At 38.6% G+C, this 23,644-nt stretch overlaps 1 protein-coding gene across 3 annotated transcripts in view; it reads left to right on the top strand.

Moving 5' to 3' along the window:
* Positions 1 to 23,644, top strand: part of PDZRN4 (PDZ domain containing ring finger 4) — a 228,406-nt gene that overhangs the window by 113,936 nt on the left and 90,826 nt on the right. The window contains exon 1 of one of the 3 annotated variants that reach the window (XM_021545293.2): positions 16,026 to 16,365. The exons of the other annotated variants lie outside the window; for them this stretch is intronic. Coding sequence (XP_021400968.1) covers positions 16,297 to 16,365 — 69 coding nt within the window. The 5' untranslated portion in view covers positions 16,026 to 16,296. Of the gene's footprint in view, positions 1 to 16,025; positions 16,366 to 23,644 lie in introns of those variants that run through there. 3 annotated transcript variants of the gene reach the window in all.

Genomic DNA, 23,644 nt, shown 5'->3' on the forward strand with positions numbered 1-23,644 from the left:
CAGTGGTACTTAGAGGGAATGCATGTTATGCCAGTGGATGCATCCTTTTCAGCTCAGTCTTCACATATTTGAATGTTTCTCTCTGTTTAAAAAGAAGAGTATATTGACATACTGTCTTTGTTTTGTATAGATCCTGAATCTGCAATTTCATAGCAGCTTTCCAGTCCCTATAGAGCATTTAACTTAGATTTGACAGAAACCACAGAATGGTTTTGTAATGGGTATTGTCTGTGCTCCTGGTCCCTGGAATGCCTTTCAGATGGGCTAATATCAGCAAAATTTTAGTGGGTAGTCAGGGAATTATATAGAAAACATGTAATTGGACTTCATGAGAAATTGTTGACTAATACCCTTCTGATGGTACCTTGGAATCATCTATGGCTGAGTAATCTCTGTAAAGTGATTTGCATCGCAGCCGAGTTAGTGTCAAGGGTATACTTTGGACAGAAGGCACACTTTAGAAATTAGGATCTCAATTTTTTTTTTCCATGTGAAAATACATTACATATGCTCCCTGTTTTTCTCAGGGACTATCACAGAGCCCTAAAACATTTACAGCTTTGCGTATGCTAGAAGGAGGGTATGAAAGGAGAGAAAATATGACAGTGGGGGCTGATGGCAGCATGAAGCTGCAGCTTTCCATGTGCTTTCAGTGCCTTGTTTATTGCTTTGTGCAGCGCAGCCTAGATGAGGCTCATCAAGAGCCAACTCTAATTGAAGCTGTCCTATAAAAGTGCTGCTAGGAACAGATGTGGCTGTACCAGGAATATTTTTTTAATGCACTTACAATTATTTTAAGACCTAAAGTATTTCTAGACAGAAACAAGATAGTTGGCACAGACTGAACATGTAAGCTTCATTGCAGACACATACCTCAGTTTTCTTATTCCATGACTAGTCCTCAGTTTCTCCTGGGAGTCTGGTCAGTACCTGCCCCCATTAATTCTGTGTGCTTTAAAGTTTTTAGTTGTACTTTTCTATCTTGACAGAAACCACACCTTTTGGGATACATTTTTATTGGAGATTGGAAGAAAAAAATCCTCTTATTTGTTATGGATATCGGGGAATATCTGGGAACATTTTTAACTTATATTTTCACAATGGGGCCTATTTCCAGCTTTCCCAGGTGTACTTTTCCAAGTTCTGCCAAGGTAATTTGATGCCTATTGAAAATGTAAGTAGATTTCATAAATCTTTTCCTACCCACCTATCACAATTCAAGCAATGGCAGCTCAAATGCTGCTCATCTCCACCCAGCCTGGGAAGTACAGCAAAATTTACTGTGGACTGAGACAGAGTGGAAGAGGGTGGTAACTGTGTGTGGTGAAGAGTAATTGCCATCCTGGGCAGCAAACCCAGGCATATGATCCTTTCTGGCTGCAGCTTTATGGTAGTTTGCTGCAACCAGCCTGAGCTGTTAATGCTGTTCTTCAGTAATTCCCTCTCCTATCATTGTCTTTCTGAAAAATTGTTCAATGAATTAAAAGGGGGTAAGCCCATTTAAGTGAAATAACCTGTTATTGCATGTAATTTTTGATTTGTTAAACAGCTTTTTTGGGAGTCAGAAGCTCAAAGGAGAGGCATTTTCTGAAATTATCAGAAAGATTGAACAAATATGACAGCACTTGGAGAAGGTGGGTAGCTGGGTTTTATTTTAAAGTGTTAAGATATTGTCCTGCTAGTAGAAAAAAGGCTTTAAAAAACCTCCAAGCAAGCAAAGAGTAATGGCTGGAAGGTGAAGAAATTACTTAACTTTTAACTGCGCTAGGCAATGGCTGATTTCTGAACATGATTCCTCCTAGGTCTTCAGTTGTGTTTTCTGATGCAAAAGTTGTGTTGCCAGTGGATTCAGGACTGTCAGACTTAATACTTTAGGAGAATTGACATTATCATAGGCAAAAGTGTCATGTCCCACCATGGGCAGGGTGCTCTCCTGGAGGACTAAAGGCTGGCAGCACCTTGGCTGGTGTTGGAGCAGCCAACTGGAACCACAGGCTGGGGAGGCAGTAAGGAGATGCTGGATAAAACCAGGGAGGATAAGATAGGATGCAAGGAGCTCTTTTGTAGCCGAATTCTGAGCAAAGACTTCTTTGTCATAAGCACTGTCAAACAGCCTCGTTGCCACGGCAACACTGGCTGGATAGCCCATTTGGGAAAATACTTGTAGGACCTAACACTCTATCATCTGTCATCCAATAATTCCATGTTCATAATAACTAGGAAATCAATGGCCATCCTCGGAGACAGGTTGCTGAAGGGTAAGTGCTGCATGGCCGGCGCAGTCCTGCGCTGCTCTCAGCTCACTGTGGGGCTCGCGCCGGCCGTGGAGCGCGGGGCTCGTGAGGACCTGCTCAGAGACTGAGGTTTGTTTTCTAATTAAACTGTGCTGTTGGCACCCATAAGAGAGAGAAAAAAATGGCAGATAAGGCAGTTCAAGTAGTGTGAAGAAACAAAGGTTTAGGTAGAATTAGCTTTTCATATTTTAAAACACCAAGGAAAACCATGTACTCAAGTTATCACATAGCCAGCATGAACAAATTCTGTAACTTAAAGGCATTTTTTTCTTATCTTGGCTTTCTAATTAAACTGCTTATCATCATAAAGGCTTTGTTACCTTTATGTTACGTATTGAATATAAAGCAATCACAGAACAGTAATTAAAATTCTTAAACATGCACCCATTGACTTTACATACAATTAGTTTGCAGCAGTGTGCCATTCATTAATAATACAAGTTTTCAGAACTGAGACCTTGTTTGGCTTTGCAGGGAAGGATGTGTTTAGTAATTATTTTGGCAGTATTTATCTGTTTTGAAAAAAATGTGCTAATATGTATCTCTGAAAAGTAATTCTATAAAAAAATCTTAAATTGAAGCTTAGGGAGAGGGTAAGTCCTTGCTGATAGGAGTATTACAGACATGAATAAAAGGTAATTCTTATCACTCTATTAACAGTATTTGAAGGATTCTCATTCTCATAATTCACAACAGGAGTTTCCTTTTCCTTTTAAAAATTCTTTTGGAGCACAAAGATAAGTTGGCCCTTTTCCAGCTGACTGTTTCAGCGCAACCATGGTTCAATTAGCAGACAGCACAGGGCAGATGCATGCAGGGCCACAGGCTAAAGCTTTGGGTAGTTTGTGCTGGGGAATGTGGTGAATAATCAGGTCAATTTTTATGGGTTTCTGTGAAAAACACATGCGTTTTGAAGGGAGATTTGTGGTTCATTTTGCAAATATAGTAGTAATTATGTGAAGTGATACCTTAGGTATTAGCATAGGAAATGAGAAGGCACGCTGTCCTTGTTTTGCACCCAGAGGTCAAACTGAGTATTCAGGATTGTGGGCTTCAAACTCCTCATTATTTGATGCCCTACTATGGTTTCTTGAAGTAAACACTTGCTCTCAGCTTTTGAGAGCTTGTTTGATTACACCACATTCAGTTACAGGCTCAGTGTGTGTTCTCTGTGAAAACATTTTCTATTTTTAAAGTCATCAGGAATACTTGTAGGTCCTAATTTCAGGCTCTAAGTAGTGCTAGTTAAGTCTTTAAAATCATCCACTTGCTGTTTAAGTTTAGATTGGCTTGTATTCCAGGAATATGTCAGGTTTGGGAAGAAATTTCTTGGAATAGACCTATTTGGGAGAAGAGGCCTGTTTCTTTCAAGCTCTCCAAGGTACAGGGTTCAGACAGAGGTTCAGAAGGTTGCTGTTCTCTACCTATCTGTTGAGAAACTCAGAACTCAGTTTTAACAGATGAGGAGGCAGGATTTTGTTGTGAGGGACGTGATGAAGAAGGAATCTCTGATGTAAATAGATTTATGGAGATAGAGGAATGTGATCTCACAAGACATATGGCATAGAAAAAAAGGAGAATATAACGCTTCATAAAGAGCAGAAGAGAGATGCAAGGGGAATAATGTTACGTTTTTGAGTTTTGGTTTTTTTTAATTAAGTAAAGATGAGTTAAAAAGAAAAAGTTAAGAAAGATAAGGTAAGGGCTATGGAAGCATGGACAGTGATAGAAAAAGAGTGACAGATAAGCTTTTAATAGAGGAGAGGAGAGGAGAGGAGAGGAGAGGAGAGGAGAGGAGAGGAGAGGAGAGGAGAGGAGAGGAGAGGAGAGGAGAGGAGAGGAGAGGAGAGGAGAGGAGAGGAGAGGAGAGGAGAGGAGAGGAGAGGAGAGGAGAGGAGAGGAGAGGAGAGGAGAGGAGAGGAGAGGAGAGGAGAGGAGAGGAGAGGAGAGGAGAGGAGAGGAGAGGAGAGGAGAGGAGAGGAGAGGAGAGGAGAGGAGAGGAGAGGAGAGGAGAGGAGAGGAGAGGAGAGGAGAGGAGAGGAGAGGAGAGGAGAGGAGAGGAGAGGAGAGGAGAGATCATGGAAACCTTTGGAGCAGCCTGGTCTCAGCTGCACATGCCCCTGGGGCTGCTCCCCACGACAATGCCAGCTTGGATATTACAACAAGCAATAGCTACACACCTGTTTTCCCAGTGCACAGCAAAATAAACCAGGATGCCACGGCCAAAGGTTTAATTGATTCTCTTTGTCTTTCACCCTGCTTCAGAAGTCAGTTTGATCAATGCTATTTCACACCCTCCACTGCAAGCTTTACTGATCTAACCTCTGACTAAACACAGATTCATCAAAGCAGCACTGGGGGATGCAGTATTTATCCTTTGCAACACACAGGGAATGTCATGTTACAACTTCCTCCTGGCTTTCCTCTTCTATTAGGAGAGGAGGGGAGGAGGAATGGAAGGAGGACTGAAGTGCTGAAGTGAGCACCAGCACTGGAAACTAACGTCGTGTATTTATCCACTCACATTAAGTATGGAAGAGGCAGTCATAGTTCGTGTTCCCCTGGCACTCTTGAAATTCTTTTCCTCTCCATCTTCCAGAGGGTGACAGAAAATAGCAGTTACTGACAAATGCTGGGGGAAAGCACAAGACCTAACCAATAAATACTATATGCATCTATATCTCTAAAACTCTCCTTCAAGTCTAAACAAAGTAAATATGAGAATCCCCAGAGAAAGTTATGGAAGCTGCCAATTCCTTTCAGAAAGGCAAATAAATGAATTTTCTCGATGCTTCCCTACATTTCTTTAATAATCTGAATAAAAACTAGTGAACAGCAGAACATGTTAATTTGTCAACACAAGCCAGCCTATCCCTTGTTAAGTGCCCAGGTGTGAAGGGAGGCAATCGCTGAGGCTGTGGGAGCATTGCCCTGGCAGTGTCCCCACTGGAGGTCCCCAGCAGACGCACTCATGACGAAATAAGGCTTCATCATCTTGTCACATAGGGGAGAAGATTACCTAGACAAAAATGACATCTAGGATTCCTATGTCTTCCTATGTCAACCTGGTGTAAAAAGTTACTTCTACCACTTCAAGCACCTACTGTTTTCCTCTCCAGCCATTTGCTCTTACTCTTTCTTAGTTTGTTACCTGGATGTACTTTTCTCAAGGACAGTTTCTCAGCTCTATTCAGTGGTGGGTCTATTGCTGATTCCTGTAGTGCCTTCTCCATATAGACTATATTGTTTTTAAGTCAAAGAAAAGTTGAACCACAGCACAGCTTGGCTAATCCTGCCAGCTGTTGACTGAATACTTCAATTTTGAGCAGTTTTGCTGAGATAACATATTTTTAATCACTTCGTAGTCAAGGTCCTCTCCTCTCCTCTCCTCTCCTCTCCTCTCCTCTCCTCTCCTCTCCTCTCCCTCTCCCTCTCCCTCTCCCTCTCCCTCTCCCTCTCCCTCTCCCTCTCATTCAGATCTGTAGCTTGAGACAGGACTCTTGTTTTCCCTGAGCTGACAATGTTCTTTCTCACTGCGTGACTTTTATAATTTATTTGACCATCACTATCTGGTCCCTAAAGCATTACAATAAATCCCCAATGCATCTGCTGAAGAGGCAAATAACAACCTTAAGGCTTCTGGCTTAGTCACTGCAGCGGCAGGGTGAAATCACTCTTGAAAGCATTAACTTTCGAAGGAGATCACAGTGGGACAGAGAAATATGTTCTGTTATATGCAGATAATGTTTAATTACAGAATATATTTTGTCTTTTGCTAGAAGTCATTGACTCAGAAAACTTGTGATTCAGGTGCTGGGAAAGGAAAGACATTGCTTATCATAGCAACCTTAACATTGCCTTACAGTTATGTGTGTCGGTTGTGCGAGGGCTAACTTATCATGTAAAGGCTATGCTATGTATGTCACATTTTATGCCTGTTCATTTGTTTTGATAATCAAGATCTTGGCAGATTTGTCCGACATGGTAGGATTTATAGTAAGGATTTTCTTATCACTGAATTAAGTTGATACATATAATCCTAGTGTCCTGCACAAGAACTGAATAGAAATGAAACATATTCAGACTAGATGCAAAGATCTTGAAGAAAAGCACTCACCCTTTCCCAATCAGTTATTCTCCTCATTTTCCATTTTTCTTCTTTATTTTCCTGTGATTTGTTTCACATCCTTGCAGGGGGAATCATAGAGAAAAGAATAGACATTAACTTTGAGAAGGTTATATTTATTCTTCTATTGAAAGACCTTTCTGTTTTTTAAGATACAAAGTTTATTTCTGTAAAAAATAAGAGTTTTGGAAATATACTGCTTTTACTTCTAGTGTAAACACTCACATACTGTAGTTTGAAGTTTGATGAATAAAATCCTTTTTCAGAGATGTTACTTCCTCCCCTGTAGTAAATGAAAGCATCTCATTCTCCTCTCTGAAGATGAGTTGAAAATGTGGGGTCTGACTCCTTATGGGCAAACAGATGTGAACATATTTAGCAACAGGAGTTGCCTACCTGGCCTGATGCCCCTTGTTTTTCTTTTGAAAGAAATGGTTCAGTAGTACAGAAATTTGCTCTGGAGTAAATGAGAATATGTTTCTCCATTTTTATATTGCATCAGGCGGCTTTAAGTCTGGTCAGGCAAGCTGGTAGGTGTCAGGACACAGCGAAGGTATTTGTCTGCTTGTGAGCATCTTCAAACTCTTCCAAATATAAGTACAAGACCTGCCTTACTGAAGGAGCTAAGAAGGATTATGTAAGTGGTCTTGAACCTTTTGACATGGAGAATTCCAAACAGTGTCTGCTAAAATATCTATCCTGCAAAAATATAATTTTATTTTACAATTTTTAAGAAATAGCATTTTTTGCCTTTGGTAATGTGTAAGAGTACTGAGGGCACTTACTGCAGTGTTGGACAAAGCATGGTGGACATTTCCTGCTAAGGAAAGTTTAGATAAACCACAGAATCACAGAATGCTTTGTGTTGGAAGGGACCTTTAGAGATTATGCTTTTCCCAGCTGGGAAGAACATCAGTGGAGAATTACACAGCAAAGATCCCTGCAAAGGAGATCAGTCTCAACCACATTTCTCTGGTCTAGACTCGGCTTTATTTTTATGTATGATTGATATTGACAACCAAAATACATTACAGAGCTTGGGCATGTATTTCAAGAAGGGCACATTTTGAAATCCAAGAGCAATGATTTCACTGCATGAAAGTTAAATTTGGAAGGATTTTCATCCCAGATTAATTGCACTGGTATTGCTACTATTTCATTAATTGATCCTTACTGTTGAGTAAGGGTGTTAAGTGTCTCTTCTTTAGAGCACAATGATGGTTTTTATCTGCTTCAGTCTTAGCAAATTGAATGACACCATTGCCTCTACAATTCTGGCTTCCCATCCAAAGGTTTATTTTAAGTGATCCTGATGTATATATTGTTTCATATGTTTTTATGCTAAATATAAGTCAAGTGCATCACTGTAATTTGTACCATTCTTTGACTGTAGTGTAACTGAATTATTTTCCTCCACTTTATATTGTCCTTTAGCTATTTTAGGAAGCTATATTCAAAAAGAGTTTTTAATGCCCCTGTTCAGAGGGCTCAGATGATCCAGGAGTCCTGGCAAGCTGCTGGAAGTAAAGGTGGCAGCAGCTGAGCAGAGGCTGAGTGGCAATGGTGTCCCTGTGGCCAGGCAGAAAGGGCTGGGTGGGCACCTGCCTCTGCAAACCACTGATGTATGACAAATCTCCCCTCTGAAGCTGACAAGATCTTAATTTTGGCTTTTTATTCCAGTAAAAAGAAGAGGGGTTCAGACTAAGGATCTGAATTTCATTCAGAGATAAAGCAGGATTTGCTATGCTAATTTCTTTTCCACAGGACATCAAAATAGAAGAAAAAGAGGCATCATTAATCAGATTTCATTTGTCTCCATCCATGTAGGTCTGCAAGAGTTTTTTATTTTTTCTATATTTTTCTTCCCAACTCCTTATACCTGAGTTCAGACCTGATATTTCTCTTTCTTGATGGGTGGGAGTTGCAGGGATCTGGGGTTTGGCAGGGCACACTGGCAAGGCTGAGCTCTGGTGTACTGCAAGGGCTCAGGGCACCCTGATGCAGGTTGGGTGGCTGGTATGGGGCTGGGACCAGGCTTGTGCCTAGGCAGCCTGCCGGGTCAGCATCCAGCAGAGAGACCCCTGCACCTCCCTGACAGCTGCCACAGTAACCAAACACCAGCAATTTTCAGGGAAAGACACATCTAATAACATTAATTTTCTTCTAGAGCAGACGGTAAGGTAACTAAAACCAGGTTGATTGGGCTTTGCTGGGACATTTACCTAATGATCTTCTAGAAGCCAGGTGCACTGGCAGTTAATTTTAAACTTTAGAAAGCCCAAACAGCGTACAAAGTAAACCTTTGATGCTGTGGGGATTTTCACAAAGAGGAAGCTGCATTCATTTTAAATCATTACAAAGCATTTGCTGATGACAACAGAATTATTGGTGCTTTTATGGTGGTCAGTTAGTGACTATCAACAAACAGAATTGACTGTAGTTTACATTGTTATTTTAAATCAAACCAGTCTAAACCAAACTCAGCTAGTCTGACTAGCTGACAGACATGGGAGTAGTGTGGGCAGTGCCTCCTGCAGCACTGTGTGGTGTAGTCCTGCATCCATCATTCTATCAAGTGTGTGTTGGAAGCCAGGTTTGAGATTCAATCACACTCACCACTAATACTGTCTTTAGGTTGATGAAGACGTGATTAGTTACACACAAGCATCCAACTCCCCTCTGTCTAACTATTTCTTTAGAGACATAGATCATATCTGTGTTAAAAAATTATTTTTTTACTATAGTAACGTTAACTTCTGACAGTTATATTACAACATGTTTATACTTTAGTGGAGGAGAAAAGCAGCTGCTTTTATAGCCTGATTCAATACAGTTCTCCTTTTCAGCTTCAATACCATGAAAATCCATTCAAGACCATGAAAACTTCCCTAATCCTGGTCTGTTTTTTCTAGGGCACAGTAGGCCATTTATACGGGGTAAGACAGAATTATCTATTTTATTGCTGTATCCCCCGACAGTTTTTCCAGACTGCAACTTGTACAAGCTTTGAAAGTGAGCAGTGACATGTCCATATTGGTAAATGTGTCTCTGCACTGGTTGTGCCATATTCATGACAAACTGTTCTTCTCAGCATCTTCACTTTTGAAATATTCGGGTGTACCGAAACTACTCTTGTAGATTTATTGAACTAATGGCACTTACTCTCAAAGGGCCTTTTAGCAAGGGACTTTCTCAAGTCATGAGTAATTTTTCATTTTGTACTTCTGTACTGATTAGCAGTATAAAACTTAAAACGTTTAATTGAGAAACCACACAAGACATGTTAATTAATTTGAGTGCTGAAGACTGCAAGGGCGGCCTCAGCAGAACTTGGGTGGGTGTAACAGCCGTCTATAACACATTCTTTGAAAAGCTCTGTAAAGTCTTGAAAGGCTTATTGAGTTGATGCCCTTGCAAGACTGGTGTTACTTATTTCACAAGAATGTAAAAAGGAAGAGGTTTTCTAATGATTCAGGTATCAGAGGAAAGAAAAGAGCCAAGGAGTTCCTCACCACTGTTCTTGTCCTCTGAACCAGTCCCTGCAGCTTCAGCCCTTGAATTAATTTTGTACTGTGAGTTCAGTTTCTCTTTGAGGCTTTTCACTGATATTTGCTGTTGTTTGATCTGGGCCTGAGCTTGGCATATCTCAGTTCCAAATGGTCTTTATTTCCCACACAGGTATAAAAAACTCAGATATAATCTTAATCTGTTGGGAAAAATAATTTTTGTTTTCTTTTTACTTTTGAAACAGATGTAGATTGAAAAGCTTTGAAACTGATTCAGATAATAATAAAATGTACTTTTATAGATGTATTTGAAGTTCGAAGTGATGTGATCATTAATGCTGTTGAACTCTTATGTTGTATTAGCACCTAACATTAGCTAAGGAACTTTCAGTTAAAGAGATATTCTAGCTTTTTGTGTAAGAACTGGTAAGTTTGAACCTTTAGAATTAAAATAGTAAAGGGATCATGTGGCCAATATTAGATTTCCAAGGAGGAAAATAATAAATACAGGCAAGCTATCAGCAAGGGGATGCATGGAGAGAAATATCATAGTTGTTCTATCTCTCATAGCTCCCAGAAGTTGGTGAATTATAGCCTTCCTAGGCAGGTAGATGACTAGTGAACAGTTACCTGTTGTAAAGTTGTGTAATACCTTTTGAACTATTTTCTGCTTTTTGCTTCCTTTGAGGTAATGTATTCCACTATCAAATTTCTTTAAAAAAAAAAAAATCCAGTCTTTCTTTTGTTGTTTTAAATGTATTGTCGTATTATTTCATTGTGTAATGTGAGAAGGAATGCATTCTGTATCAGGAGATAATATGGAAGATGCAGGGAAAGTGAATTATTATTGATATTTCTCATTTGTGCTTCATAGCTCTTCCATTTTCTTTAAATGATTTAAAGATGGGAAGACCAGAACTGCTGGCTATATGGATAAAATATGGATATTTCTGGTGTTTGTGCAGTTTCAATAGTTGCTGCTCCACTATTAATCTTTTCCTCAGGCAATTGGAGGAAACTATCCACAACTCCAAACCTTTTTTCTGAGTAGATATAATTACTTTAGAGACCATGACTGAATATTTTAGCAGTGTTCCCTAAGTGCAGTATTTAATGTTTATTGAAATGGGACTTCACATCTAAATTTGTCCATAATCAGAGCTTTTTCAGAACTTTGTTCATACACTTTAGGTTTGGCTATCCTGATTAATTCTTGTTTCCTTTAAATCATTTAAATTGTTATTTATGAGTAATTCTACTCTGTGTGCTCCATAGTGTTAAAACTCTCTAGTGCAATTAAAAGCCTGGTTTCACATGATCATATGGTTTAAAAAACATGAAGTTGTGTGAGATGGTTTCCGTATAAATAACTAATGAGATAGAGAAAGTCAAGAGAAAGTCAAGGTCCTTCTAGAAGATGTTAACCAAGTCCTGACACCAACATTATGTATTCCTAGAGGACTTAAAATTCAGTATTAGGCATCCTTTGCTTTTCTGCAATGTTTCACTAACTATTATGGCACCTGTTTAAGGGTGATAAAGAAGCCACTCAGAGTAAAAACCATGGGGAAAAATATTCTGGATGAATCTTTGAGAAAGAAAAGAGACAAACAGTTTCTGATCAGTCTGAAGTTTGGCTGGTAGACGTGGTAAAGGAATTGTACTTTCCCCAAAGAATGCTAGCCAGCTCATTCACATTGTATTAGTAGATAAATGGGTTAAAATGGGGTTATTTTATTTTTTTCCTGTATAGAGCAAAAAGAACAAGTAGAACTTGTACTGTAAGCAATTATGGCAGAGGGGATTTCTCATGCCCTTGCTTTCCATTTCCCTTTAGACAGGTATTTGTATTTTTGACAAGGAATCCCATAAATCCCATAGGATCCCATAGTTCCTATGTCAATGTAATCATGGGTGGGAAAGACAATCAATAGATATCAATAGACTGGACTTGTATATGATGTTATGGGCGCTCCCTGCCTTCCAGGAAGTATTTGAGCCCAATGGAAAATTCCACTTATGGAGCTCATTTGATTTACAGTCAGGCAGGTCTAAATAGGCTTCAGAGGAATTACAGTCCTCCTGGGAAATACAGAGCATAGGAAGTCCATGTCCTGCCTCTTCTCTTGCCACGTTTAATTTTGCTGTGACTTTGACCAGTGCATGGAATCTTAGTAGCTATGGTAAAGCATATGAGATTAAACAAATGTCTTTCCTAACTTGATGTTCCAGAGAACATTGCATTTTATCATAGATAGAAATTCTTAGTTTTTATGTCCATGCATTTTCAAGTATGGTCTGATGACTGTAGAAAATGTACATCATTTTTACTTTGAGGAAGACTTTCATGTATCTTGTAGGGATTGTGGTAAGATTTTCTAGTTTATTGTCTTTGCAAAAATCCATTTTATTGAAGCCTAAGCCATTTAAATGACTTTGTACTTCTATAGCTCACACTTTCATTTATCCTACTGGTTCATATATATATTATGTTATTTTAGAGTTTAAGCTGGCCAGCTTATATGCAAATTCTGAGTCTTTGGGTTATATTTACTCAAGCTTTTTAAGTTTTTCTCTGCAATCATAAGTCTGGAAGTTTCCTTGTTTTTCTAATAATGCAAACTGACTGATGCATAAGATCACCTGAGCTGAGGCTTCATTAAAAACATTAAATATCCCAATGGACTAAAAGATCTACCCAGACTGAGGTTACACTTTATGAGTTCAAGCTTTTGTTCAGAACAGTGGGGATATGCAAAAGCTTTCTCCAGCTCCATTTTTCTTATGATACTTCTGTTTTACAGCCATGCAGCCCTTAGACTATAAATTGCATTGCCATCTGTTCTGAGAGCCAGATTTCTTGGAATTCCTCAAAATTTATATAGTAAATTCTGTGGGGTTGGTACATCAGGAAGACAGTGTGAATTCAAGGGCTTGCAAAGAAAACTTGGAATTCCACATATACTTCACTGGATTTTACCACTCTGTTTGGACCAACAGCTTCATTATCCTTACTTAAAATAAATGTTATATTTTATTACAGGTCTTTTAGTGTGTGATAAAGAACCTATAAAGGTCTTTAATTTGCAGTGTCTTTGTCTTGAAATTTTGCAATTATAAATTTTCAAGCATGGGTTCTTGTAATTAGACAGTACTGTATGTCAATGAGGTAACTGTATATCAAATATAAGTAATCTCCTAGATACTTAAAATTAATTAGAGAACCTAAACAAGGACATGTTGTTTGAAAATGTTAACAATTTTTTTTTGTAACTCTCTTAAAATTGAACTCCATCCATTTGCATTATTGATTGCTGGTTTGACTGTAAATTATTATTTTTGTTTTTCTGGTAAGATTTAATTGTAGGCAATGATCATAGAAAACTCCAAATTAAGAAAAGCATTGAATTATTGGATTATCTATGAATTACATATAAAATAAGAGTGACCTGATTATGTTTTTGTACCTTTTTGATCCCTTTAGCTACAAAAAGTTGGAGGGCAATAAAGATGAGGAATAGGAATGCTTTCTCACTAATATCAAATTCTTAACATAACTTGGCCAAAACACATCACATATTTCTTTTTAGTTAATACTTCCACCAAGTTTTGCCTTGAATGTTGTTATATGCTGCACAAAGTTTTGTATTTTGACCACATGTAAGATCACAGTTAGATGGAGCTCAGGAACCTGGAAGTACATCTTTACTTCTCTAATAAATCTATTGAGCCCTTCAGACTGTGGCCATTAATGGTTGCAGAAGCAGAACCTTTTTACTCTGTATGAGCAGAGGGCAGGCTCTTGATAAATTAATGGCCATGCTTATGTTGTCTCCAGAGAAGTAAACAAAAGAACCAGAGAAAGAGCAAAATAGACACTGTAAGGCGAAACTGCTGAAAGCTTAGCTGTAGCTTTCCATTGCTTATTTTGTCTATTAGTTGTTGTTGTTTCTTGTATATAATTGGAATCCTGTAATAATATGTCTTTTTTTAACCTGATATTTTAAGAAACCATCAAAAATATACTAGGGTAAATAATGTTTCCTTTCAAGAATGTAGTTTGGCTTTCAAATTGTGTATGTGTCAGAGGATAAAGTTGCATCAGTGGAAGAAGAGAACGCTTTTGTCAAAAGATGGCATGGTTGTCCTTGCATGATTGTTGTCTTGTTCATTGATCTGACTTTCTTAAGTTCAAAATTTACACATCTGAGAATCTTTCTGCACCTCACAATACAGAAACCTTCAAAGACTGAGTTGATGTTTGCTACATGGGTTTAAACCTCTCAGCATGAACAGCATTTCATGTGAGTGTGGAGGAGTAGAACAGAGGCTGATTCTTTCTAACAATGATGAACTGGCCTCCATGGTTCATCTTTGAAATCCTTGGGCTTTGGAGGAAATTCATAACCAAACCTACCTGCTCAGGTTCTTCCACAAAATGAAAATTAATGTTCTGTTTCAGAACACTGCTGGAAGCTGGTATGTGAAGAGCTTGCTCTGTTAATGGTCATTATTTGATTCTTCCTGACTCTGCACATTTATTAAAGGAGATGAAATTTAATTAAGATTTAGTCTCAACCTATTTATAATTTACCTAGAGGTTCTAGCAAACTTTACTACTATGCAGAGTTTGCAACAATGGTCCGGTTTTTCCTGTACGTTTCTCTGCTTGGCTCTCATCCTGTCTATTAAGTAAAATTAGGGCCCAGAAAATCAGATTATTATATCCCAAGAGGCTGAACTGATAAGCAGCACATGATTGTTGATCTGCTTGCTACCAGTGTTGCTGGTGTTTGAGATGCTGCTAGATGCAAAGACAATTTCTTATCAATTAATGCTCATTAGAATAATTTCCTGTTATTGATTTTAAATATTTGACAAAGCACTTTTAGAAAACTGCGTCCAAAAAAATAAGTAGCTGTACATGATTTCCTAGTAAATGCAACTTTTTAGGGCCCAGTGTTAATCTCAACTAACTGGTTTCATTTGTTTCAAAGTAATTATTTCTGCTTTGGATCCCCTGCTATCCTCTCCAGACTAAAGATGTTTTGAAATAAGCACTTGATATCATTCTTTATGAGAAAAGTTGCTGAAAAAGTAAAGATAAAAAAGGAGCAGCTTTTGCTTTTTCTATCCTGTTTTGTTATGGCTTGGGCTTTTTATCTTGCATAACTAACATTGGATTACATTATGTACAATACATGGATTAATGTCAGCCTTGAATTAAGTATTATTTCCATTGGCCTTAATATTTAACGTGGGCTTATTTTAATTTTAAATGCATCTTTTCCTTTATACACACATTGACAATTGTGGCACAATAAAAAACTAATTTACAAATGGTAAAATTGTATATAATGGCATGTTAAAATAATAGCTTTGATACCGGGGAGTCTGAGAGGGTGTATCTGTTGAGTTTCTGAGAAATTTGGCCTGCAGTTATGATTAATCTGTTATACATGCAAGAAAGATACTTGAATGGGAGATTATTTAATAAACAGTAAAATATGCGTCTATATGTAAAAAGCACCAGGTCAAGCACACCTGCATTTCCACATATCCTATATATGCATGATTGTTGTGGAATTATGCCTTTTATGAATACAGTGTAATTTTGGCTAAATTTGGCAGTGTCAGAGTTGGAGCTATCAGTATAGCCATCTGGGTTAATTTTCTCTCCTACCTTCTTTAGCTTAAATTTTAGCAACATCAGCTCACATTTCACAAGCACTCCCCTAAAATGCTTACAAATATTTTGAATGTATTCTGTGATCCCTGTTGCACAAGGTGGAGACCTAACATAAGACTTGACTTTTGCTTTTCCCACTCCCCATTAATGAATTAGTCTCACAATTACTGTAGAAATTGAGACAAGTGGGGGTGAAATGCGTGCAGCTTAGTCTCTCTAACCTTAATAAACAGAGTTGGTATTGACACAAGTGAATTTTGTTTAACCACAGTACATTTGCTTCTTAATTAGTGAATATTCATCTGTCATCAGCAGCAGCTATGACACCCCTCCCTGCTAACACGTTCTGTCATAAATAATCAATGAGATGCTATTAATATTCATGAGTGGGAATCTGTGTAGTCATGTGCACTGATGCAGAGACAGGGGGAGTGTTGCCATGAACTGAGTCGAAACTCTGTGTGTGTATACGTGAGTGTAAGATAGTTAGGGAAAGGGAAGAAGAGCATGCTGCTACGCACTGCCCTGCCTTGTGCTTCCAGCTAACAGTGGCGTGCCTGTGTCGGGGCTGGAGTGACTGATGAAAAACAGTAGACAAGTCTGGAGGGTGATTCCCCGTCAGTGCATTTGCCTTTCAGTGCTGAGGAAATTAGAGGCTTTGCTCTTGTGTTGCTTATTAGGATGGGCTGCAATTTGTGCACTTTTCAGAAGAGAGAGGAACACTACAAACTGCTCTATGAAGTTTCACAGGTGAGTGCAGAGGATATTACCAGCATCTCCAGAGTAAAAATGTGTGTGCTTTACAGACAGTAAGTAGAGATGCTTTTGTTTTGCTTTGCCTTTTTTTCTTTCCTTTGCAAAATGCTAGTGAAATTGTTTGGGGGGAGATTGGTAATTATTAGTATTTTGGGTGCCTGTTGTTTTCTGCTCATATGCCACTCCCCCTTCAGATGACTTCCTGTGGGATTCTTTTAACATTTTTGTGCATCTTCTGCCAAGATGTCAGTCATATAGCAGCAGTCTCACTGAACCGTATCGGTGGTGTTTTAAGGGAGCCCTTGGCTTTGGTAATAAGGCTGATTTCAGATAAATTGTACTGCTGCCTCTGAAAACCTTAGGTCTATGATCTCAGGTATTTTTAAGTTAAGGAACAAAGTTGTTATGTCATGTCTGTGCTGGCTGAGCAGTGTGTTAAATTTTCATATTAATTAATTAAAATTGAAACAAATCTGAAATGTTGTCACCTTTAAACAGGTACAACAGGGTTCCATGGGTGAGATGTGCTGCTTGTTCATTCATTGTGTGTGTGTTATTTCTGTATACTACTAGACAAAGATCGTAATCCCATTTAGGTATTTTGGTGTCTCTTTCAGCATCCTAACAGTGTAGTGCATAGCAGAGTAGCAGTCTGCTGCTGCTGCTCTGTTCCCAGCTCCCTCAGAATAAGATGAGAAAAGATGAAACAAGTACTTCCCCATAATAGTCCATAATTTTTGGTCAGATCCTATTGAATCAGTATTTGATTTGCAGCTTTTTTGTTTGCTTTTTTTCCCTCTTGGCATAGCAGACTCACGGATACTAAAGTTTAGTGCCTTTCAGCATCTGTTCTCTCCCTCTCTATAATTTGTTCTGGCTTTGACACATTGCCATTGATAGAGGCTGAACACTGGCAGTTTTGGACTGCACTGCTGCTGACAGGCAGTGCAGGGAAGAAAAAACAGCTTAGAATGTTGGTGGTCTATTGGCACAGCAGCAGCTAAGTGCCCAGTGCCCACTGGTTCCCTCAGAGTTCCTCCTGACGTGATTCATTTCACAGTGGGCTAATTACAAAGTGGATTCTCTACACATGAAGCAGCCTCCTCAGTTGTGGTGTTAATGCACATTTTCATGGTAATGTGATCAGAGCCTCATTAGCCAGTTTCCAGAATGATCCTCTGCATTAATTAAATATAAAAATGACTCTTTTTATCACCATAGAGAGGAAGAAGAAGATTAACATTGTTAATTACTACTGGGGGCCATACCTCTGCATCATTTTTTACCACAGAACCAGCAAGTGCATTCAGTCCTAAAAGAGTGTCTCTTGGCAGGTAGCATGCCCATTGCTTTGCCTGATGAAGATGGTCTCTAGGTGGAACACTTCCCTTTAGTTCAATATTTAGTTGTAATCCCATCATCATTTTTTTTCTTACAGCAACAGCACAGGGAAAAGCATAGCAGCAGCACATTTCCCTCTCTTCCTTTTCCCTCTCCCCAGCTCTGAATTGCCAAACTGATCTGAAAGTGTAAAATGGAGTAGAGTAGGTCAATGTCTGCATTTCTGTGCCAGGGAATAAGCAATGCAGGTTCTGCTGTGAAAAGAATAAAATATTTCTTAAAGGGCTGCATGTGTGTATGGGGAAAAGACTGTGTCTGGTTTAGAGGAAATGGATTTTCAAAATATTCTTTGCAGTAATGTTGTAAGGTGGGGTTTTTAAGAGATTTGAGAAGAATTCTTCCCTCTATCTGTTATCTTTGCTATTGAGTTGGAGTGTCTGTGGATGTGAGCAGCCAAGGTGCAAAATTAACTAATGCTTTCACTTTTTACTCTGGTGCTTGCCAGATAAAGTGTTATCCCTGGGAGGATCTCAGGGAGGTTCCTCGGGGAGTTGAAATGCAGTGAGCCTGGTGCTGAATCTTGTGCTGTTAGGGAAATGTCACTGATAAGGTGCAGAAGGAGGGCAGAGAAATGACTTAGTGTGCTCGCTGCCAGATCCTGTGTTCATCTGTAAACTCATCCCTATCTTTGTTTCAGTGTGTGCAGGTCAGAGCTCAAAGGATACTGAGCATATTTTTAACTAGGTGCTGCAGGAAAGATCAGGTAGTGTCTCACACCATAACTGCTTCTGTGTACAATTCTGATTTGCTGCTAGGAGGGGGGAGCAACAGTAGAATATGATAAATTAAATTAAGCCAAGGCAGGCATTGCTACTTGATTTGCAAATCCCTTTTTAACTCTCCAGTCCTGTAATTCCTATACCACAGGCCTGGCTCTTTCATCTACATGATTTCTGGAGAGCTTGGGACAAGTTAGCCTGTCAGGGACATGAATTGACTGAGGATGAGCTGCAGCTCACTAGCATATGTGGCTCAGATAGATTAATTTATATTCATATAAAGAAGCAATCCTAGCCTCATCTGCCACCTTTCCCATGCTAGAATACCTGATACTGTAGGTAGTCTGTGCACTCATATACTTAAAAACATAGTAAACAAAGGAAAGCCTGTTTGCAGAGGAAAATAATGAAAATGTTTGCAGTGGGGCAGGTTTTCTGTGGCTGTTTTTAGTGAGGTTAGATTCAGCATCACAGTGATTTTTGTTATAGAGCTGCTGGAAAATAAAGGCATCATTAGAATATGTATAATTTCTCACTCTTTCCCCCATTCCTTTACTCCATACTTGTCTTTTGCTGAGGTAGCAGTTCAGAGACCATGGGGGCCATCTCCAAAAGCATCATTTGCTTGTGTGCCAGATACGTTTCTTTAGGTAACTGTGTTCTGCACATGCAGATTGGGGTCAAAATAAAAAGTCTAAGAGTCATATCTCATATTTTAAGAATGAAAGCTTTTGAGATACCGCTATGCATTGGTGAAGGACCCTCATGCCTCTTCACCAGTCCTCAGCATGGCTCAGGTTTATTTCTTGGCTTCACTGGGGGAAGGTATCAGGAACACTATCCCCCTCAAGTCCTCTTCTCCATATGCCTACCAGTGCAGAAATGAAATATGTCTCAATTTGAAATTTATGGCCCTACATGCGACTTCATGGATCACTTTAATATTATTTCCTGTATGCTGTATAAGCAGGATTGAGCTAATGAGTGTGCATTCAGGAAGTCTATGTCAAGTCACTTAGAGAGGGTGGGATCTGGTGTATGCTCATGTCCATTAAGAGCAGACTTCTGCCATACTCAGCTGATTTTTTTCTTCCACTGCAGGGAGTAAAGAAGCAAGTTAAAGTCATTTGTTAGCAATATGATGAGAATTCTTCCCATTTAGCAGAAAGGATAAGAGAAATATGGCTAGGATTGAAGGGAATCAGCACTAATCTTCAAAAGCCTTGTTTGAGACTCAAGAAAATGCAGGTTTTCTTCAGAATAGTGTGGCTGTCATTTCTGTTTGCTTGAATTTTTGTGCTTGTTTTCAAAATGTGGGACTTAACCCACAGAAAAAGAGGGGAAAACTGGAGAGAGATCACTGCTTTTAGAAGTAAACCAAAGAATGGTGCAAACCTCTTTTTTGAGGCACATGTTAAGAAGCAGATCTAGCTCAGGTGAGCGTAGAATTGGAAGGGAGAAAGGAGAAAAGACAGAAGGGAAGAGAGAGGCTATCTTAGATGGCTCAGAGAATCAGTGGTGGAGCAGGGATTAAAACTGGAAGGTTGCACATTTATGTTTTATATTTGACCTGGGATAAATGTAGAGCTTGCTCACAGCATATTTAAATCCTCTGAAGACTGATTATGCTGTTTGCTTCTCATGTTGGTTTCCATAATTACCATAAAGCTCAAATTTTTACCAGTTAAGAGTTCTGACTTTATGTTCATTTTGATATCCCTTGGGCTACTTGAAGTACTAAGTTCTAGTAGAAAATCTCTTCAAATTCAAAGCTGCTAACAAGAGAGACATCAAGCCTGTCCACTGAAACAACAGAGGCATTTCTGCAAGTTTCACGAGATACTGCTTGTAGCTGGCATTGGAATATGGAAGACTGGGGGCCAAGCAGTGTTCCTTAGCACTGGGACCTGCCCTCTCTGGTCTTGATGAAGTTTGAGTTTGCTCCAGAGATGGATTGAGTAACTTGATGATGCAATAGGGATTTTCCCCTTCAGCTACTAATATTGTCTTTTGGTACTTAGGCCATGTGAGGTATTTACATGACAACTCCTCAATGTGGGTGTTGCCATTAGCTCTCATTCTTTTCTCTAGATACCTGCCACAGCTTTTGTGTACCTTGGTTTGCCTACATCAATGCCACCTCCAAATGCCCCTCATGAATTTGTCCAGCTATGGGAAAGTACTAGCTTGTGTTACATCAGCACACACACATTTTTGGTTTATATCTAAGATCTCATTTTATGAGAAATTCTGTACCAGCACACTTTTACCTCTGGAGAATATGAAAGAAAAAAATCTGAATTTAATTGTCTGTAAATTAGCTGAATTATCTGAGTTAATTAAATCAGTAGCAAAAGTAGATCTGGTTTGATCTTACTGCATTTCCTTTCTTTTTCTTCTTGCTCCTCCAATTGTTTTAAACAAACAAGTGATAACTCCCTGATTTTTACATTTTTTCTAAGTAGCTCTTCTAAATACTCATTTATCTATTTGAAGAGTTCAAAAATAAAAGTCAATAAACTTGTAGGAGTTCTGTTTAACTGAACCATTTTAGAGATCTTTTTTGTAATTCCCCTCAAAAATGCACTGTCTCATATTAGTAATGTATGATTAAAATGTAATCAAGTAAAGCTTGTCATACATTTCTAGCCATGTTCTAAAAACTTTCTTGGCATTTCTTTAAAGAACCTCTGCTGAACTGAAATACTGAAAAATGAGTTCAAAAATTTGACTTCTCTTATAGGTAAGAGGTTATCTTTGTGGTTGGCAGGCACAGATTTCCTGGTTCTCATGTTTCCTTGATTATTTACTTCACACCAATAGTTAAGCAGCATGAAACAACAGAAATTAAATCATAAAAATAATCCCATTGCCATAAAGTAGTGTCATGACATTGGTAACAACTTGTTCCTGGTGGAGGAGCTCACTTTCCCTCACTGGATGCTGTGCCACAGATCCAGGGAGCATCAGCGGCCAGCAGGAGCTGCCCAGAGCCCTGGGCACCCACTCCTCAGCTCTGGGCTTTGAGGCACCAATGCCAGTTGCTTTGAAGAGAATATTATAGACATCTTTCAGGCCACCTCTTGTCTGACTTTAGGCTTTTGCCACAGAACTCTGTTTGGGTGTGAAGGCTCCCTGAGGAGTCCTGGAGGATTGGGATTTGGGTCTGGGAACACACAGGCTGCTTGAAATAACCAGCTCTGGCTGTCTGCTTGGATAGTGGCTGTAGAGAAGGCATCCATGCATACAAGTACACATGTAAGGAGGTTGTCATCTTGTTGTCTAAAAATCTTAACCTGTTAACACCAGTTTTTTAGTCATTCTTTTGAACATGACCCCTGAATTACATGACAAGTACTTAAGTATTATTTTCAATCTCAAACCAAGAAGTGATAAAACTTTTTTTCTGGTAAAATCCAGGAAACTCTGTAGTATTACCACTGATTTCATTGGGGCCAGGCTTTCATTTTCTGTCCTTGTTTACGGTTTTGTAAAAGGCATATAGTTCCTGTGCATACCTCAAGAGGAAAGATAAAGAAAGAGTCATCCAGAGATAAGAAAGCAGACAATAGTATGTGAGATAAGAATTCAGGGGATGGGTACAACACAGGCACCTATAAAAAGTCACACTGAGATTATATCTGTAATCTGCAGCGATATTCTTTGATTCTACGATTCTACATGGAGTGCCATGAAAATGGAAAAAAAAAAAAAGTGGTTCAGGTACTGAATAGCATGATTTGCTCTTTCATTTTACTGTTTGTTCCTTGCATCTTGAATTTAACAATGGGGATTAAGGATTATTCTAATCAGTTTTTTATACATTTTTACAAAGCCATCCTTTCTTGAGAATTGCTTCCTGATGTTATTTGGGGTGGATATAATCCTTAGACCTACAGCAAAATGTATCTTTATGTGAGTTCTATACATCAGTGATGTGATGAAGCCCGTCTTGCTACCATGAGCATTCTGTCAAAAAAAAAAAAAAGCATATTTTGAAGTTTCAGTATTTTTTGGGGGGCTCATTGAAGAGGAAGGGCATTAAAATGTCAGCCAAACACTCCACCATGTGAGGTTAAATGACAGTAGATTTTTTCACCACTTTTCTCACAGGATCTGAGAGTTTAATGGAGATGTACACAGCAAAGCTTGGTGATAACTAGCAGTTTTCCACCCTCAGGGATTTGTTGAGGTCTTATAAAAATAATTTCTAAAAAATACTGAAAAAATCTTGGATCTTTGGCTTTAAGACTATTTAGCTTCAGATTATGTTCCACCTGTTATTTTAAATGGCATGAGCTTTTTGTAATAGTATTTGCTTTTCTGTCAACCCTGTAACTTTGAACCCACTGGCTAATTTCAATCACAAAGGCCTTTCTCATCTTTTAGTTTAATGCAAAGTAGTTTGATGCTACTCTTAAGTAGATTTTTTTTTTTCAGGTGCAGAAAGATTTCCAAGTTTCCTAACATCACCTTAAAATATGAAGACATGAAAAAATTTAAGAATTTCTATACTGATTACTCTTGATACACTTTGTGGATGCAATGAAGATGGTTACTTTTCTATTTCTTGCGCAATAAGCTTGTCTTTTGTTTTACTTTGCTCAATAACTGTAATAAAAATGAGTAGGTTAAGAGAGGATATTAAATCAGCTACTGTTCAAAGGTTATCTATAATATTATTAAAACAAATAGTGGATCAGAAAGAGAATTTTAAAAATACTTGTATGCCATTTCTAGGACTGGACCTAGGAATGGAATTATAGTGTCTTTATATAATGCACTTCAAAGTCTCTTATTTAAGCGTTTGTATTTTTATTTAAAATACTGATGTAGAGAGGCAGAGAACAGGGTGACTATTTGGCCATTCCTGTATAATAGGATGATGTAGATTTCCATGACTCTCACTGTTGTGAGTTATTATTGTTTAACTTTTAGGAAGTTAGGACATTTTACATATTCTTCTCTCAGGTGGAAAAAATAATAGTCTTTTCTTCTCCAGTATGAAGGTCGGGGGTTTTGTTTGTTCATTTTTATGTTTAACTGAAAAAAACCAAACCTTGTTAATAAGCAAAGGGCAGTAAAACCAACATTAATTTTTTTTAAATTATCTTCTGATTTTTATGGTAATGGTTATTCTTCAGAGGTTTTAA

Source organism: Lonchura striata, chromosome 5, assembly GCF_046129695.1.
Source record: "Lonchura striata isolate bLonStr1 chromosome 5, bLonStr1.mat, whole genome shotgun sequence".
Lineage (NCBI taxonomy): Eukaryota > Metazoa > Chordata > Aves > Passeriformes > Estrildidae > Lonchura > Lonchura striata.